This window comes from Embiotoca jacksoni, unplaced genomic scaffold (assembly GCF_022577435.1).
Source record: "Embiotoca jacksoni isolate LCO1_2020_lvr unplaced genomic scaffold, fEmbJac1.0.p SCAF_1, whole genome shotgun sequence".
Taxonomy (NCBI): domain Eukaryota; kingdom Metazoa; phylum Chordata; class Actinopteri; family Embiotocidae; genus Embiotoca; species Embiotoca jacksoni.
This window is the reverse complement of record NW_027185229.1, coordinates 26205625-26225702: the sequence shown is the minus strand read 5'-3', so window position 1 is coordinate 26225702 and position 20078 is coordinate 26205625. Positions and strand designations below refer to the sequence as shown.

The following is a 20078-nucleotide window of genomic DNA, read 5'->3' as shown; positions in this document are numbered from 1 at the left end:
TCCTTTGCATTAAAGGTGAAACGGATGAAATTGTGGGTCAAGTCCCTGAGCTTTCGATTTGAAACAAGGGCTTTTAATTTGAAATGGACACAGGAAGTTGAAGAGTTCAGCCGACCAATAGTAAAACAGATATTTGCAATTACAGGTAATCACAAGTAAATACTAATTTAAAGGAGCCACAAGCTCAAAAAGTTGAAATCAACGAATTTAACCAACTTTACTTGAAGGAAAAAGAAGTGTCAGTGTGCTATGAAATTAAATTGTTAAATCTCAATAGCTATTATGACTGGATTAATCTTTTATATATATTTGTTTTATGTCTTGTGCAGCTCATGAACAAAGCTGATCTCATTGTTATTTCAAAAGCACGCTCGTATTATTATTGGTATCAGGTGGATCAGTGGTGAGGGGAGGTCATGGTGGAGTGAGGATGGTGATGAGCATTAAAGGGTGGATCATCATATTCAAATTTTCGATTAGTCATTTAGTAGTTTATGCCACTATCGTCTTGTCTTTTATCCTGTGTTCTTTACAAGCCCCGGGTAGTTATGTATTACCACAGGAGGGGGGGGAGGGGCTAACGCATCTAAAAACAGTTTGCAAACCGCTATTAAACAACAAAAGGAGGAGCAGGAAAATTTACACGAGCTAATAGTTGATAGTTGAGGTCCCGGCGATTTGTCGATTAGTCCCTAATTCCCCGTGAAGGCGCCGGTCTGTTGTGCAGCCTGACGGGGTAACGCTCCCAAACAGCAGGTAGCACGCTGAGTTGCAGGGTCACAGCTGCATTGAAATGTTTCCTGGCGACCAGGCGTTCCTGTGGCACTGAAGCAACAACAGCGCTGAGGCAACTCCTTGGCACCGTCCCCGTGCAAGTTGCCCCAGTGACTTGCAGCTTTTTAAAAAGGCTCCAGATGGAGGAAACTCTCCTCAACACAAGAACACAACAAGCTCCAGCCGGTCCACAGCCGTCACAGACGTCTGATGGGCTGGAAAGTATGAGATCCTTAGAGAGAGGAGACATCCTGACTGCCTCGCATCAGGAACGCAGACCATCTCCCACCAGGAAATAATCTCCAACAGTTAATTTGCAGTTTTGAATACTGTAATTCCAACAATTACGCCATTGAATTTTTTTTCACCACCACAAACCAATTTCCCTCTTTGGACTAATAAAGCGATTGAGTTAAAACTTTCTGTGGCAGACCAGTCAGCTGAGAAGTATGAGGCTGTCATGCACGAGAACCGTCAGAACAGAAAGTGACGGCATGACGGACATTTCGAAATTTGCTTTGTTTTAGGGGAGAGGGAAAGGGAGGAGGGGGGTGGGGGGGACTGACAGAGAGACGACGGACCGAACCGACTGTACTGATATCCAGAGTTGTGGTCGTGACACCGCACACAAACAAAGCCTGCGTTGCTCTCTGAATGCACAGGAAGAAAACTCTCGGGTCGGTTTACATCAGGGTCCAATCAGAACAGTATCCTTTCAACTAAACAAAATCTGGCTCCCGACAGGGGTATTGTTCCAGCACAGTTATGAAGCTGTGATTATGAGGAACTGGAAACTGAGCCTGAGGTTTCTTAAAGGAGAACCATAAATGTGGACTTGCCTCTATATCAAATAAGGGCTTGGTTCCTAGAGACTTACATACGTAAATACGCAAATTGGCCAATTATGAAAACAAAAACATTACAACACCTAACAACATCGATAAATAAGGATAATTTAATTGTACTGGATGTTTTCTTAAGAAAACTTAATGCAATGACAGGTCTTAGTCAAACCCAAAATAATAACCTTTTGATTACATCAGGATGCTGCTGTTTGCACACTTTTAATGATGCAAAATTAGCATTAATCCTTTTCCTTACATCTGTGGGAGTTCAAAGAGCCTCACTGCTTCTAATACATCTTTAGTTCCAGTGTGTCATAATGCATCCAAGAGGCATGCGTGAACAAGACATCTCCATCCTCCAGCTTCAGGCAGAGAGTAGACTTGGTGTTTTTTTAAGCCTGGAGGGAGAAGCAGATCCTTGTTTTAAAATACTAAATAACATTTCATCGTTGTTTTTTTTTTCACAAGCTCCTGATTAAAAGTGTTAAATGGAAGAGATCCATCTGAGAACAACTCCTTAGTTTATAGATCTTTTCCTGGAAAGAGTCAGAAACTACTGGAGAGAAACAAACAAATTGTAAACGTGATCAAAAGTCCTTTAAAGTTTAGGAATTTCCTTCAAAGAGTGTGTTGAACATGAAAGAGCTCAGCAGGCTCCTTCGCTGATGAGATGATCATTTAACCAGATCTATGATGGTTTGGAAAATATGATTTCCCCACGGAGAAGATGCACTGAAACCAGAACACAGACCCATTTCAGCTCGTCCAACTGCCAAACCAGGGCATATTTGGTTGATCTGACTCTGCCATGAGTTGTGCCGTTCCAGGCCAGCTCAGCAGAAAATACCAGCGCTGAACGGAAAAAGGAATTGTACAACACTCGAACCCCCCTCCCCCTCCTCCCCCCCCCGTTAGCTTTTCCATTCTTGGGAGGTATTTCTCATTTCTGCCTCATATGTAACTGTAAAGGATTTCCTGCTGCGCCTTGTTAAGATGCACATCACGCAGCGCGAGACACCAAGTCAACTTTTAATTTGATGCATCACCTCTCCGTCTCTGCTTTCCAAATCCAGAAGGACATTTATAATAACAGAGACAAAGCTGCCAGTTCTCACTGGCTCTGAATTTTTAACTTGTACCACCTTAAGTCACTGCCAACAACTAATCCTTCAGCACTCTGCACAATTGCCTGCGGTCTGACATAATGTCAGCTGTTCCCAGTTCAGATTTTTTTAGGAATAAAATAAAATGACAGAAAAGGCCTCGACATAGGTGTCTGAATAAAGCTGATGACGGACCTGACAGGAGCAACACAGAAAAGTAAACAGACCACAGTGCAGCCGGTATTTTAGCGATAATCCGACCACTTATTGGAGTTTTTGGAGCGATTCACATATAATTGCATCTGTTTATAATCTATACCTGCTTTGTTCTGTGCAGCGTCACAGAGGGGCTTCAGTCCAACCATGAACAGTCCATATCAGGGCCTCAATTATAATTTAGTAAGAAACATAAAAAAATACTTGATTGAATATATATATACATATATACACATTACTGAATGTTTGCTTAAAAATGATTTGAACCATTAATCAGTTATCACAATAGTTGCCGATTCATTTTCTCTGAGTCAGCTAATGAATTAATTGTGAGTGTGTTTCAGTGCTAGCTGTATTACACTGTTTGAATATAACGTGGTGACGGAAAGTCTCTCCACTTCACCAGCTGCTGCTGCTGTAGCCTTTACGTTAATGTAGGTAAAGTCTTTTAAAGTATATATTTCTATTTTCATTCCATCCAGGTAGATCAGTTCAAGAAAATGTTGCAGTGCCTCTGTATCATTTGACAGAAAATTGTAATAGCAGCTGAATCACAGAGATTCATCATCCACTCATGGCAACCGTGAGGAACAGATTTACTCCTGCTGCCGATCACTGATCATTACTGATGCTGATCCAAGTGTACCAGGAGTCAACACGTCAGCCTGAGCCCTTCAGGGGAAGTCTGTTACGACGAAGCCGTCAGATTAAAGGAATCCCTCACACAAAACAAAGGATGGCATCATCCTAAAACTCCCTGGCAGGGCAGGCTCACCTCCACCCTGTTGATGTTTCACTGAGGAAAACCCAAAAAGCTGCTGCACACTTCCACTATCCTTGTTTAAACCGGCGCTACCGGGCCTCGGTGCAGGAACCGTTCACGTACGTTGATGTAAAACATTTAAAATGCGGCAGTCGGGGGGTGAAGGGAGGGGACGTGACCGACCCACCGACTTCTTCTATATAAAGACCGCAGCACGCAAGGAGTCTGACGCTAACAATCCTGGCATCACTTCAAAGCTCCTGATGAAAAGCACATGACTGAAGTCCTAACAATGCCTTTTTCACAATCTAGTCCCCGAGACAGACAGATGCTGTGAGAGTCCAGAGCTCTTTCCTGAAACTGAACCTCTCACCCTGAGAGTGCAGGGTTTTCCGTCGGTGGGGGTGTTCTGGGAGACTTTTTTCTTTTTTTTCCTGCAGAGAGAGAGAGGGTGATGTTGTTCTTCATTCACTGGGAATGTATTGACTGAGAATTCAACTCTCAGCCTTCCAGCTGGACCCTGCTGCTGCTGCCGCTGCTCTTCTCACTGTGTGGGGTTTAAACCTGGACACAGACACACCTGAGGTAAGACACACCCTGGACTTATTCACACAAAAAACAACAACAACAAATATCCTAATCTTTTTAGTGGCATATTTTGTTTTTTAAGAGAATGCAGCAAACTGAGTTGTTTTGGTCAGTTGACAAGACTGATGCTGAACAACTTAAAGCTGGTGGAGGTGTTTTAGTGGAGCCACAAGATTAGGCTGCAAATTATAGTGTGGAAATCCTGATTTTACCAGCTGATCTTGGTGTAATGGCAGGACAAGTTCTTAGTTCTGAATGAGTTCGATTTTTTTTTTTTTGTAAGACGATGCCTAATTGGTGGGTTTTTATCTTGAATGCTGTGATAATTAGTTACTTGCCTTGAGTTCTTGGTTTTGCTAATCTCGTTTGACAAAAAGGCTTCAGTAAAACGTCCAAGGACTCATTACAAATCTTAAACACAAGCATATGAAGGAAATCTAAAGCAGGCAGAAATTATCAACACGCCAAACGTTTTCTGGTTCCAGCTTCTCCAGAAATGAGAGTTTGATGTCCTATTTTTACTTTAAATCATTGTAAACTGAATTTTGGGGTTTTGTAAGGATGGTCAGACACAACAGGAGATCTGAGGATGTCATCTTGAGCTCTGATTAACAGGGATGGAGCTTCTTTTTTCCCCCCCAACATTTTCTGACATTTTAATGACCAAACAATCACCCATATAATAGTAAAACATAATTTAGAGGATTTGAAAGGCTGGTGACGTCTCTCTGGTTCGGATGTTTTATGAAATGCAGACCTCCTTAGAAGTGTGATCTCTCTGCATCAGTCTGATTGGAGGAAAGTGAAACTCATTGGTTTTCAAATTCTTGTTTGATGAAGTAGGAAAAAAACCGAGATTTATCTCCAACTTTCTGCCAAGTTGCAAAGTGCCCTTCAAAAAGCAATCTCTTTTTTTGTGCTAAGTGTGCACATGTGGGATAACGAGACTGTCTGGGTGCAGGGGAAGGGTCTGAGCTGAGCAGATTTGCTGTTGCAGCAAGATGCTCGACCACCGCCACATAGTTGTGGGTGGACGGCACGTTCAAGTGGAGCGTTCAGAATGCATCAAGATTAACAGAAGCACACAACCAGATGATGTCGGGCCCCTCCGCTGGCTTCGTGTAATAGAGGAAGATGTATAAATAATTTTGTGAATCGCCACAGATGGTGAATAGGTGATAGCTGGGCAAACATTTATGTTGGCTGTGAGAACTCATTTCCAATGGTGGTTTTCAGAGCTTCATGGAAACACTGGAAGAAAAAAAAGAAAAAGAAAAGAGCAGCACTTACTGAAACTGATCTCCGCAGGAACTCTGCATGCCCTTTCACCATGTACTGCTTTAGTAATACATTCTCAAATCAGACTGTGAAAACGAAACTGAACTCCAGCACTGAAGACAGTTTGGCTACGTCTGAGGTGAAACCAGCACATTGGTTTCTGGTTGTATTCAGTTCTAACATCCCGAGTGGTGGCGGCGGTAAAGTTGAATACAGCCACGAGAGTAAATACCACTGTCAGAGTGATTGATAGCCTCATGGTACCAACCAGTGGGACCACGATGTGGGACCAGCAGCAGGCAGCAGGAACTCCTCATAACTTAGTTATAAGTGGTTATGAAGAGGACATTTATGCATCAATATATCAAAATGAGTTGGACCACAGAGCGGTTCTTACATAGAGATGAGCTGCTACTAAATGCTGCATCCAGTAACTGTCAGCAGTAACTCACCAACGAGCAAACCGTTTAGCTTGAAGAGTAAAACCTAGAATATACGGTCAACATGCGTGACCTGGGAAGATTTAAAGCACAGTTCAAAGAGGTTAAACCTCAAATTTTTCTAAATATCACACAACAGACAGACAGAAGGACCTAATAGCAGAGCTATTGAGATGTTTCCCGCGCACAAAATACTGATTGACATACATAGTTCTGGATATGTGCATATATATATATTTATATATAAATAAAGCAACGTCGTACTAACATTTCCAAAAGATCAGCAGGTGAGTTGAAGAAACAGTATGGCCTTTTACAATTTTTATTTATGCTACCGGGTGTGACGCAAAACTTTCGGTTTTGATTGCTATTGATTTGACAGTGTTTCCGAGCAACAGATTTACATTCTAATGAGGTATCAAGTATTGACATTGATTGAGTTTTAATGGTGCGAGTAAATCGCTAGTTTGGAACTCTGTATTAGTCACTAAGGTCCATATTTGGTGCAAGACGATCGTGTTTTCAAACTCTTTGTTTTATGTCCCGTGTCTGTCGTGAAGCAAACCGTAATTGACGTTTCGTTGCATTTAAATAACCGACTCGAGACACCATCAAGGAGTGCAGCTCCCACATTCAGCACCACTGCTTTAAAACGTAGCAGATGTTCCTGCAAAACTGCATTCAAATGGCGCTGTGAGTTCGCGTTTAAGACAATGGAAGAATAGTACACAATAAAGTTGGTTCCACAGGCCCACTTGGTTCTGAGAAACTGAGGCCAGCTGGGTCCGAAATTTGAATTTATGCGGCGTACCGTAAATATTACAGTGAGAATACCGTTACAGTTAGTCACAGTGAGGGAAGGGAGCCGAGATAAATTGCTGGGTTCTGAATTTCTGCTCTTTTTTTTTTTTTTTCTGCTGGTGGAATAAAACACTGTTTGAAGGGAGTCATGACTTCGGTTGGATGTCTGGTTTCTTTTACGAGACTTGTGTTTGTTACGTCCCGTGTCCTGATGGTCACGAGTCGACGTACTTCTGTTACTGGAACAGAAACTGCAGAGCGTCAGTTCCACCCGAAAGGTCTTGTCGGTGTACCAGTCTATCGGGTGTAGCGTGCTATTAAAAGCTGGCAGACGCCGTTGGATATTTATTAATCCTTTACATCGTATTAACTCACACCACAACATTTTAATTGGCTGTATTCAAAAGTGGACGTATCTTCCGGGTCCAAAAAATTAGGCAGATATGGAAGTGCCTGAAGCTGCAATATCTCCCATTCAACAAATTAGAATTCAATACATTTTTCAACGAGATATTTCGGTATTGTTCGCTAAAGTCGCTCCTTCTTAGTTTTTTGGCGGTCCATCTGAAAATAATCCGTCATTAATTAGAAAATAATTTTCAAAAAGCTGTGTTTTTGGGGGCGTGTCTGTTTGATTGACAGGCCCGTGGTGCAGTCAGGTTACAACTGTCGGTGGGCGGGACGTGGTATCGTCAGCTTTCCAACTTTATATTTGAGAATAACGGGTCTGTTTGCTGTTCATTTTTTTTTCTTACCGACAGTATGACAGCATTTACGTATCTAAACTGTTTTAGTTACAATTACAGCCAGTGAGAGACTTTTGAATGTTTACATTTCCCCCCAAAATGACAACATTTTAAGTATTTCATTTGTTTTCTCTGCTGTACTGAGAGCTGTACATTTGGTTATACCACCAGTCATAACATCAGTCTGGTTGTACAGCTAACCTAATCTGTCTTTTCTCCACAGCTCTCCCTGGTTGCTGCTTCACCAACCAGAGTCCTGATAAAACCATGAGGTTCTTCCTCCTGCTTTGCCTACTGGCTTTGGGCAACGCCAAACCCTACGAGCCAATCAACGTCATGGACTACATGAAAAACTATGACATCATGATGGCGGATTCAGATGACAACGACGATGACGCCGACGACTATGATGACGACGACGACGACGACTGTCCGGCCAACTGCCGTTGCACACCCAGAGTGCTGCAGTGCTCCGACCAGGGTGAGAACGCACATTACTGTCAGCACGGTGTGGTGAAAACTTACAGACATATGGAACATCCTGAGTTTTAAGACCAAGAGTGAACATAAGTCTGGTATTAATCTATATTTTTCACCTTGTCAACAAATCCTATGACTCTATAAAACCAACGATGTCTCGGTCCGACTAGTGACTGTTTCAGACTTCCTGATTCTGTGGCACTCATCCCGATGCCTATTGGCTGGTACTGTAGTTGTAATTCTTTCGAAATGGCTCATAAATCTATAGTTATATTAGAGTAAAACGCACTAATTTCTGCCAAAAGCTTGGAACTGTTTTTATCTATTGTTATTAAAACAGCAGGACATTTTGCATTTGTGAGGGCTATTTTCAGTGACAGTTTAATTTCCATTTGGTGCATCGTCTTAAAAATCCCTGGAAGTGCAGGTTCATCTCCATCCTCTTGGTTTACGGCAGCACGATGGTGGACTGAGTCAAAATAAACTACCACTTACTTCCAATGTTGTAAACGTGGCAGAGGATTGTGATATATGAGACTTTGGATGCACAGACACTGCTTATTAATATAATCGACTCATTGTTGGTTTGGATCTGCATATGGTGTTTTGTGGAAAGGAAAAAAAATACTTTGAAAGGACTTTGAATTGTCCTTCAAAAAAAAAATCCTGATAAAAAAAAAAAAATCACTTTGAAATACGCGATCAAGACTAAGAATTAATCCCACAAAGGATCTCGTAATTGGATTTATAAACTGACAATATGAATGTTAGAAACTGCCAGAATTTGTGATCTTGCATCAAAGAAAAACATTTGCATTGTGGAAGCAATGAAGCCTAACAGGGTTTTGACACCAAACTTCTTCAGTGAAATTATACACAGCAAACCTATTATTTTCAGTATTTCCAATTCCAAATTTGTAGGTTTTGCAGCCAAAGTTATACCGTAATACACTATAAATTTGGGATTCTGGTATTGATGGGTCCCAGATGTTATTGTGGTGATAACTTTACTGAGAAGAATGAAGGAAAAGTTCTGTGCATCTCTGAATTCTTTTAACGATCTGATCCGAATAAATCTCTGGGAATTTTTTTTTATGATGGAAATGCCACATCAGGAAAATCCGCTCGCAAAGTGCCAGTTTATGGCTTGGTAGAATTACATGTAAAGGAAAAAAAGTTACTTGGCATGTCATACTCTAAATCTTGTTTTGCCACATTTTTTGCAAAAGCATCACATTCACTCCTCTCGACTGACATATTCCAGTTTCTGTACTTTGACTAATTCCAGTGTTAAATGACAATACGATGTGCCTTCTCTTACTTCAGTCCCATTCAACTCTCTTTACCGCATCATTACCATCTAAAGCCATAAAAAAAAAAAGCCCAGAGTTCATTGCCACAGTCATGAAAAAGTCCTTCCAATCACTACCAAATTCTTTAAACCGGACTTTCTTAGAGTTACAGTCAGAAATGACTTCTTCACCTGCAGCTTTCTGTATTGTATTGTAACAATAGTCTGATTCACATCACTTTTGCTCCACCTCTTGTTTCTAATCAGGCATTTGCGTCTCCACCAACAGGTCTGATATCTATTCCCGAGAAGATTCCTGAGGACTCGGTGATGATTGACCTCCAAAACAATGATATCACAGAGATCAAGGAGGACGACTTTAAAGGCCTCAGCAAGCTTTACGTAAGACGAACCTTCAGAACGGGTTTACGCTGCAGTCAGTGATGAACACCACAACCCATTCTTGTCCACATCAAACAGACATAAATATGAAGCATGTCTGGAGTTAAGTGCAGTAAAAAAAAAAAAAAAAGACGGCGCTGAACCAGACGTGCAGCGAAAAAAAAGATTGAAGTTTGAGCAATGCTGATGGTGCTGTATCAGTCACATCATGCACTTACAAACTAATCCAGGATATAAATAAATATCAGTACCAATCTTTCTCCTACTGATTAAAAGTACTTGCTGAGTTGAACACATATGAGCACAGCTCTTGAGCCTCGTTTGTGTAGACAGGTGATTGAAAAAAGAGATTTTCCGTTCCATAAGACACGACCGAGACAAAGCACAAATGAAGGCAGCGACGTAGACGTGCTGCAAGAAGCTACCGCTAACGTTAGCAGCTCGAGCTAAACGCTAATGTTTGCATGCATCACAATGACAAAGCTAATATTTCACATTTAGCAGGTTGTGTTTCACATTTTATCATCTTAGCTTGCTGTACCACCACAGAAACATTTGATTTTGGACACAAAGCTAATAGCTGAGGATGTCATTCATTTTGCAGGTGTTTGGTCGCAACTTTTAAAATAACATGTATTCAAAAAGCCTGTATGACTTTCTGATTGAACCCAAGTCAACAGGACACATTGTCTGGAAACCACGAATCTTCCGGCAATCCAGTCATGGATGACGCATTAGATAAAACATCATAGAAGATATTACTTCAGCCAAGAAATGAGATATAATAATGACGTGTTCTGGAGGAAGTGTTGGATGTGTTGTTCCTAATGTTCTTCAGCCAGCTGTGCAGGACGCCGCCTCTGCTATAGTCCAACATCTTATGAAAATAAACTCAACCTGGTTGTTTTCTTCGCCTCACCCGAGCTTGTTGGAGGTTTTGTAGAGTGGTGCATCAAGCAATAACTAAATATTTCTCCTTCATCTCATGGTCATAAAATCTAAAATGTGTCCCAATGCTTCTTTTCTTCCAACATAATGTTATCGATGACGTTCACAAATATCTTTTCTAAATCTGTAAATCAGCTCGCAATCATAAATGATATGAGTTACATTTCTTACATACAGTAAATTTCACCTCCCCTGTGCCCCACACTGATATGCCCAGAGCCATGAACTCTACAGGGCTAAATGTCGACACAAGACGTCTCACGAACAGAAAACAGCACAACTTCCTACTAAAGCAACGAGAGAGCTTTGGCTCACAACTTCTAAATGAAATCACGTTCAGCCTCAAGATTCGAGTGAATGAGTCCCAGCTGAGGAGCAGGTTAATCTTTGATTTGGCTGCCTTTGCCTCAGCTGGAAACCAACCACAACACGGACTAAAAACTCGAATGCATCCCAGGAAACAGCGAGAACAATGTGCAAACCACAGCGTTGTGCTCATCAAGTGATTTGTCATCAAGTGCTTAAATGGAGCAGCTGACCTGAACTTGAGGTTTGTTTGAGTTTTATCAGTTTTGAGTCTGCACAGTGACTCCAGGTTTAATTAAACTGTAATCAGGATTTTTCTTTAATTATTCAAGTCCAAAAAAAGCACTGCATGTCCAAACTAAAACAAAAAACCAACATTTGTCATTAATAATTATTTTGTGCCTCTTTTTGTTTAAAAACTTCTTGCCAAGAACAGGTTTAATGTTCGCTGGAAAAAGTTCATTCTCAATGTGATTTAACAGAAAAAATACATACGAGTCTTAATCGTAAGTTTTGCCGTTTGTTTGACTTGTGCTCGATGACCTTAACGTCAGCAAATACTGGAGGAGCAGCGACTACAACTGAGAGATGAAAAACGTTCCGTTCTTAAACGTGCTGTGGAAAACTCATTATTACGGTTCCTTTTCCCGACTACAGGGCCTGTTCCTGATTAACAACAAGATCTCTAAGATTCACCCCAAGGCCTTCAGGAACATGGACCATCTCCGGCTGCTGTATCTCTCCTACAACCAGCTGACCGAGATCCCCGCTAATCTGCCCCCCAACGTCATCGAGCTTCGTTTCCATGAGAACATGATCAACAGAGTCCAGAAGGATGCGTTTAAGGGCCTGAGGAAACTCCATGTGCTGGGTGAGACCTGCTTTCAGCTTCCTGTGTCAGATGAGCAGTGATTGTGTTTTGGGAGGCCACATGTGGGTTTGTTACAATCGTTACATAATCGGCTGACTCATCAAACTAATTAAAAGTGTAAGTAAAATTAGGCATCTAAAAACTATTTGGTTGAAAAAGATTGGAGGTCGTGGTTAAAGGATAGTTAGGTGTTAGGTTTCAAATAAGATTTGACTTAATGCACTGAAAAATGAACTACTTTGATGAGATAACAACCATTTTTTTCCACAAAGCACAAGAAATCCAAACTGTGCTTTCTGAATTGCCAATTTCCCCTGTGCATGAATCAACCATGCCAACTACCGTACTGAATGTACATGTATGACAGCATTTCCACACGTATGCAATTGGTACAGAACAGCATGGATGTCTGCTCTGCTGTCCACGACCTCTGATTTGTAGTATATCAGGGAATTAAGGTGCACGCTAAAGTTTAAGTCTCATGAATCAGTGGCAAAGAAACCTTGAACAGTGTTGTTGCACATTTGAGAGATTGAAATATATATATATTTTTTTAAATCTTGCTTGAATAACATGCAACAGGAGTTTGTCTCGTTAACGAAATAAAGCTTAATTTTAATCAAATGACAGATGAAATACAGAAGACATAATGTTACGTTTGGACAAAGAATTGCAGCACAGGAAGCAGTGATAATATGTTATTAATAACCCGCTGACCATAAAACTTTACTTCGGCCAATCCAAGCTTTTAAATCTTATCGATAGATCAACTCAGCGACATCTGTCAAAGCTATTCAAGGAGTTTCTTGATGAATTGTATTTACAGATAATGTAAACAAAGCTGCAGACCTCTGAGAGCATCTGAGGGGAATGTCATCACAATCGATGTGTTGTAATTCATGCTCCCTGTCGTAATAATGAATGCTGAACAATTAAACCAGATGTTTGGTGTTCATCCAAACAGAGCTGGGGGCCAATCCTCTGGCCAACAGTGGAATCGAGCTGGGAGCTTTCAACGGCTTGTCGACTCTGTACGTCGGCATAGCGGAGGCCAAACTGACCGCCGTACCAAAAGGTAGGAGGCCAGTCTCCTCGTGTCGTGCTGGTTAAAACACATTAATCCTCACAAACACTCCACAGTTTTACAACACCAGAAGTCAACTGCACAACTAATACAAGCTTAAAACTGTTAATGTCCGTTAATATGACGGGTTTGGTTCTGAATCGGTATTAATCGTGGTGTTGGATCTCCCAGACCTCCCGACCTCCATCACAGAGCTGAGCCTGGACTACAACAAGATCTCCAAGGTGGAAATAGAAGACTTCATCAGATATAAAAACCTGCTGAGGTAAAACTTTTAATCTACCCTCAACTGTTCCTCAAAACTCAGAGTAACAGACGAATCTCATATTTAAGCACTTGGACAAGTCAAGAATAACAAAAACACTTTGACCACATTTAGTAGCGTGACTCGTCTCCAGCAGGATCTGCATGATTTTATTTCTTCAACTTATTTTACCAGCGTTACTTCCCACCACCTCACGTACAGGGTGTCGCTGCAGGTTAACCTCATTTCTATGTTAACACAGTTTAACATACTGGAGACTCAATATAACATCATGTGTGTCCTTGAATTTAAATTTAAGAATCTTTTTCAATCTGATGTGTAAATCTGTATTTTATTCATTTTTTTTTTTTTTAAACTTACAATTAAACCAGATGTTTGGTGTCTCCTCCATCTATCTTTTTTTTTTTTTTTTTGCCATGTTTGCAGGCTAGGAATCGGTTTCAACCAGCTCAAATCTGTAGAAAATGGCAGCCTGGCCAGCATCCCGAGTATCCGCCAGATCCACCTGAACAACAACCGCATGAGGAAGGTGCCACCGGGCCTGAACTCCCTGCGTTACCTCCAGGTGAGACACAGACACTGCAACTAATCTGGCACTTTGGTCTCTATCAGTAGAGAAGTAAATGTCACATGTGACCCCACAAACTTTTTCACCATGAAAGTCCATCACTGCTGATGCAACCTTAGTAGTTGTTTTTTTTCTTACTAAGAGAAGGAACTCAATCAAGCAAAAAAGCATATTTCCCCAAATTTCTTACTGTAGCTCGAGTAGATTTCAAAGAGAGGCAAAAAAATAAAGTCTCGCGTTCCTCGTTGTGCAACCTCATGGTGCTTAGTGTTGAACAACAATGAGAATGAAGAGGAACAGTAAGCAGTGTTAGTCTGCTTGAAAATGCAAAAAAAAATGAATAAAAATAAGAATTATTATAATCAAATCCTCTCTGTCCGTTCAGGTGATTTTCCTCCATGGCAACAAAATCAGCAGCGTGGGAGTCAACGACTTCTGTCCCGTCAGGCCCAGCGACAAGAAGAACATGTACACGGGCATCAGTCTGTTTGCCAACCCCGTTAAATACTGGGACATTCAGCCGGCCACCTTCCGCTGCGTGACCGGACGGAGAGGCGTTCAGCTCGGAAACTTCAGAAAGTAGTGGGGGGAGAAAAAGGATGCTCAGAAATGGAGGAGTGGCTGAGATCCTGGTGACGGTGTGAGCAAGGAGATAGAACTAGTTCTGATAGATAAAACTGTATTCCTAAAGAGTTAGCTGTTCACAAAATAAGATAGATTTTCATTATATTGATGTATATTAGCAATTTTACACATAAAAGTTCTGTCAGGGAAAAAAAAAAAAAAATCATTTTTTGAAAATGAATATTTAATCATAAGCTACCACACGAGGAAATGTTTTCAAGAGCTATAAAACAGAATAAAGGAGGTGCATGTAATATAGCACGAACAGCATTAACAGCTGTACAGTATAATGAAATACAAAACAAGAACCCTGCCCACCTCTATAAAAGGTACATTAAGGGATGCTTAGCTTTTTTTTTTTTTACTCTGTAAACTTTCCCAGGATTAAAGCGCCTCCTTGTGGTCACTTTTTGAACAAAACTACTCAGTTACTTCAGTGGTTTTAAAAGCTGATGCATTTTAAACAAAATAAAACCTTTTTTTTTTTTAATTTTAACGTAAGATCATGTTTAGGAAGATAGAGCAGAGTAGAAAACTTCCTACATCTCGTTTCAGTTGTCTTGTCCTTGAAACAATAACAAACAAAAAACAAACTTCCTCTGCCTTTCTTTTCCTTTTCATATTGTACCTTTTTTTTTTTTTCTCATTTGAGACGTTGTAATTATCACAGAAGAGTCACTACAGACCAGAGCTGTAACATAACAGGAGCTTAAAGTAAAGTATATTTTCCATCCAGCAGAAGTCTGTACATTCAATGAATGAAGCTGGCATTATTTAGTGCAATAGGTCACTTTGAAGCCCCACGTCTGTGTTTATGAGGATGTTTCGTATTATCTCACTGCATGTCTGTATCATCTTTATTTAGAAGCTGAAAGCCTCGGGTCAGATTGGAATGTAAATTGGTGTAAATGCGTCCTCTGCAGGGCCGGGGATGGACTGACTATCTGTAACTAAACGTCCCTCTGTTTTTATGAACCACGGCATCCACAGGAACTATAGAAAATATTAAAATTCATAAGCAGTAGTCCCAAACTGGAATGTCTGAGAGCATCTTCAGTTCAAACATGTTCCCGTTTCTTCCAATGATCGCTCCGCTGAAATGGTGCTATATTTATTGAGGATGTCTTTAAATAAAACTGGAACACCTCCACGTTTGTCTTGACTTTTTTTCTCTCCTCTAAATGAAGAGTTATAGAGCAAAAGGTAACATTTGATTTTGATATTTGAGCTTGTATTGTCCTCCACTTGCCTCTGAATCAGCTGCATAAATTATCTATAAAATGGAATTATAAAACGGCAAAAAATAAATAAATTCAAATAGCTTTAAATCTTAAAACAACAACACACATGGGGTAAGTCTTTTAATTGAAAGGCTGCTAACTGTATTTTTTTATTCATCAATATGAATGTCATTTAGTCTGTGAAATGATAAAAACGTTTGAAAGAAGTCCATCAAATTTCTTTGAGCCTAAATTGACGTTTTTTCCAGACAAACACAGAAAAATATTATTTTACAATGTCATAAAACAGAAAACCTGGATATACTCCCACTGAAGCAAAAAACACCAGCTGTTTGTCATTTTTGATAGAAATAAAAAAATGCTATTAATAATATCAATAAATCAATGTTTCAGCCCTAATTCTTAGCTCAATTTCCGTGATATTGTCCTTAGAAATATAATTACAGGCTCTGATCATGTCCGAGATAAACGTGAGTCTTCCACTGGTGTTCCAGGTAAATGTTATCTCTGGAACCAGTGTTGGTTTCTCTTGAATGAGGCGGATAAAGAGCAGGTCGGCTGTTCTTACATCCACCAGCAGATGTCACTGCACAATAACAAGTTACAGGCAGTTCTCTTGGTGTCAGTGGATTTCTGGAGTTCAATCTACAAGTGATTGGTGGAGATGTAAATTTTGTCTATTACTACCAAAAAACACTGTAAAACACAGTGCTTAAAGTCGTTGTTCGATATTTCTTATAGCTCACATAGGAAAGGTTTTAATACCGTCGAACAATGATGCATTTAAAGATGGAGCCATTGTAGCTACTGGCAGGGTTGAAGGTCGCAGCCTTGAATCGGGCCTGTGGTACCATGTATTATATCCAGTCCTGGATCACAGGCATAATTTGTTGCTGAAACAATCTCTACAACACAAACTAATTTTGAGAAATATGCTTACACACTTCATATTGCACAATCAGACAAGATCACCAGCGTGATGTAAGTACAGCAAATATTAAGATGGAAACGGCATCAGTTCAGCACAAAGACGGGAAAATCACAGGATACAACTGACCTGTCGTCTCGTACAACATCCAGCGATCTACATTGTCACTGTTTTGTTTATGGAGTACGTTGTATGCCCGAAAGTGTTGACAGAAACAATTCAAAACAAGTGAAACACACACAGGGGGAAATGATGAATGCGATGAAACCTATGTGAAGACATGATGTGTGTGCGTGCGTGTGTGTGTGTGTGTGTGTGTGTGTGTGTGTGTGTGTGTGTGTGTTTTCTTTGCCCTCTCGGGCTGTCTGGGAGGCCAAACGGCAGCCAGCTCCCGCAGACTCCCAGAAACTCAACACCTGCTCGGCTGCCTTCGCCAGAACGGTCTCTGTAAACCGGTAATCTACCGTTGAAGGGAAACGAGGCCGAGCTGCAGCGTACGACGCGGCGCTGCCGACGGTTTGCTTCTCGACTGGTTTGTCGTTTTAAATGAAGCCTTGTTGTGCTGCGGGTGGAGGAGGAGGAGAAGGAGGAGGTGGGGTGGGGGTGGGGGGGCTGCCTCTCTCTCTCTCTCTCTCTCTCTGTCTCCAGGAAACATATGGAACAGATCTGCCGGTTGGCCAGGCCTCATTCTGCCACGTCTCACAGCCACACACACACACACACACACACACACACACACACACACACACACACACACACACACACACACACACACGCTCCTGACTCCAGGGCTTTTACCTCTCTTCACCCTCTGCTTATATGCCTCTTACTTTTTTTTTTCTACTTTATTTCTGTCTTCTACTTTCTCCTCCATCGATGACTTCACTCCACCAGCCTCCTACTCAGCACAGACGGACCTTTCAGCTGGTGAAGTTAGTCAGACAAATAAACAGATAAACACGAAGGGTATGCGCTACCTGTAAACATAGAGGAGTCACATCAGCGATGCCCGGAGCCTGCTGCCGCCTCCTTCGACGCGTCGGGCTCATAAGAGCTTAATTGAAATAAAGCCTTCTTTTCCCTGAGCTCATTTCTACTAACTGCTTCAGTCAGCGTCCAGAAATCCACAGAGTGTCAGTCACAACGCCATCAGTCCTTGTCGGTTAAATCTGTCACACGTCTGTGATTACGAAGTTTTCCACAGCATCGGATGGTGACGCTCTCCTGATATAAAAAGAGCACCTTCTCCAACATCACATTTGTTTAGTACTAAAAAAAAAAACTAAGGCAAGAAGTTGATTGATTACACTTCCTGTTTTTATTATTATGCTGATTAATAAGGGCAGCACATCAAAATGCTGTGAAAAGGTTTGTACCGAGCGGATTTTTAAATCATCAATAAATAGCGTTAATCGTCAAATAGTTCAGAGCTGTTATCAAATAGTATTTTTGCTTGAAATGCGCACGTCTTTAATAATTGATAAATGCACTAAATCAGGTTCTACATAAGTTGAAAAAACAGATTGCATCAGTGAAAAAGTCTCGATCCGTCTTAACGTCTTAACTTTTGACGTTTTTATTGATCCACTGTTCATCATGTTCTGCTGCATTTCTTTCCTTAATTCTGATCGGCTATGATGTTGTAATATTCCCAACAGGATTAGTATCAGTCTCATTGGGGTTTTTTTACCTCCTTTCGTTGGCTTCCTCTTCACCAGGCTTCAATACGCTGTTTTTTTCAGGTGAAAAACCGATGGATTTTCTCCTTTTCCTTTTTTTTGAGGGGGGATAAAAACTGTAAATCTGTGATATGTGCTGGATTTATTGCTTCGTCGCAGACACGTTTCCACTTTGAAGGCTGTTTAGCTGCCCGGAGAAATAAATCAACTGTCCCTCGCTGCAGCTCAAATATTTCAAATCCAAGAACAACAAATTTAGATCACTTTTCCACACTTCTATCCTTTCCTGCCTTTCAGACCTGCCTTGCCCATCAAACGGCCTTATTAGACGCCATATTCGACTTTGATGCTGAAACAACTGCGGATGTTGACCTCTAGGTGGTGTTAAGGTCCAGCAGCTCCACAGATGGAGCGTACCAACTGAATCCACTGAACCAGCCAAAACAAAGTGCAAGCGAAGGACCTGAAATCCAACCTCACCATTGTTTACTACTCCTAAAACCTCAGTTAGTGTCAGAAATACCGTTTGGAAAGTTCATAATCCAATCCGACTCGTCGTAAATGACTTTAAACTGACAGCTATGGAGGTTTTACTTTCAAACTTGGACGCATTTCTGAGCTGGAGGGAACAAAATGAGACTCCACGCTGCTGAATTGGAGTTTGCTGATAATTAGCTCTCTGATGCCCAAAGTGTCAAAAATATTTTCCATCAAAGAAACATTGGAAGAAATTTGGGGGATTTCACGGCTTGCCATTTTTAAAATCAATTTTGACATGTTTGTCTTCGGAGGATACAGTGAATGGTCCTGATTATGCTGTGAGACTGGAAGAAGCTGGTTAGAGGCCAACGCGAGAGGCAGAGGAGGCACAGAAGGAGCTCAGGTTCCCCGAGTATAAACGGAGGACTGAGCGGCCAATGGTATCGTCATTAAGCAGCAGAGGGCCACTCTGATTGGACGCCATGAAACCTCATCAATCACTTAACAACTCGCTGAAGAATTCAAGGCGACTGAAATATCACTCGACCCTCTAATTCACACTAACTTTCCAGGATGAAGTGTGCCAGTGTTTCTTTTTTCAAAGCCGACGCTCCAACTTTTAAAAGACTTCGACACCAAATCTGCCCAACAAGCACGCTTCTTACCGATATCTCAAGCAGCAGATGAATGTAGCTCGAAACAATAAGGAGCCCAAACAGCCGCCACCAGGGACCCCTACAACGCATCAGATGAGAGTCACATGACCACCTATAGGTCGGTGATAACCACTCATTACCCGAGAATTGGGTGTGCACAGCTGTGGTGAGCAAGGTATCTGTGAACAAACAAGTTTATGTAATTATCTTCCGGTTCATCTGCCTTTTTTCTTCGAAATAAGTTTGTCTCAGCTGGAGTGAGTGTTCCCAGCTCTAACTAACTTGGTGAGTACAATGCTACTATTACTCATAATAATAAAACCATTTTTATAATTGGTCTAAACCATGCAAATAAAACTCAGTATGTCATAAAACAGAATTTTCCTTCACTTACATTATTAATGACTTGGATCAATGACAATAATTGATATTGGATCCTTTTGTGCTGATACATACGCATGTTGTTCGGGGCCAACATTTACATTTGGCTCAACAATCATGACAAGTAAAATCTAGCCAATTAAAAGGAAAACCTACGAAATCAGAAAACACACCGATTTCTTTCTACTTTTTGCCCCGCGCACGCGCGCACACACACACACACACACACACACACACAGTTTTTGACAAATTAAAATAATCATTTTTGAAAATTGTTTCCAGAACGAGTACACCTGAAAAAAAAAAGCCTTTTAGAGCTC

The 20078-nt window shown here is 41.1% G+C and overlaps 2 protein-coding genes across 2 annotated transcripts in view; one reads left to right on the top strand and one right to left on the bottom strand.

The window, feature by feature from the left end:
* Nucleotides 1-20078, bottom strand: part of cenpp (centromere protein P) — an 80308-nt gene that overhangs the window by 25722 nt on the left and 34508 nt on the right. The window lies entirely within an intron of this gene.
* Nucleotides 4198-15537, top strand: aspn (asporin (LRR class 1)). Its single transcript, XM_069150324.1, has 8 exons — nucleotides 4198-4286; nucleotides 7778-8035; nucleotides 9615-9727; nucleotides 11639-11852; nucleotides 12817-12927; nucleotides 13108-13201; nucleotides 13628-13766; nucleotides 14155-15537. The coding sequence occupies exons 2-8, from the start codon at nucleotides 7822-7824 to the stop codon at nucleotides 14350-14352; spliced, it is 1083 nt and encodes a 360-aa protein (XP_069006425.1). The 5' UTR covers nucleotides 4198-4286; nucleotides 7778-7821; the 3' UTR covers nucleotides 14353-15537.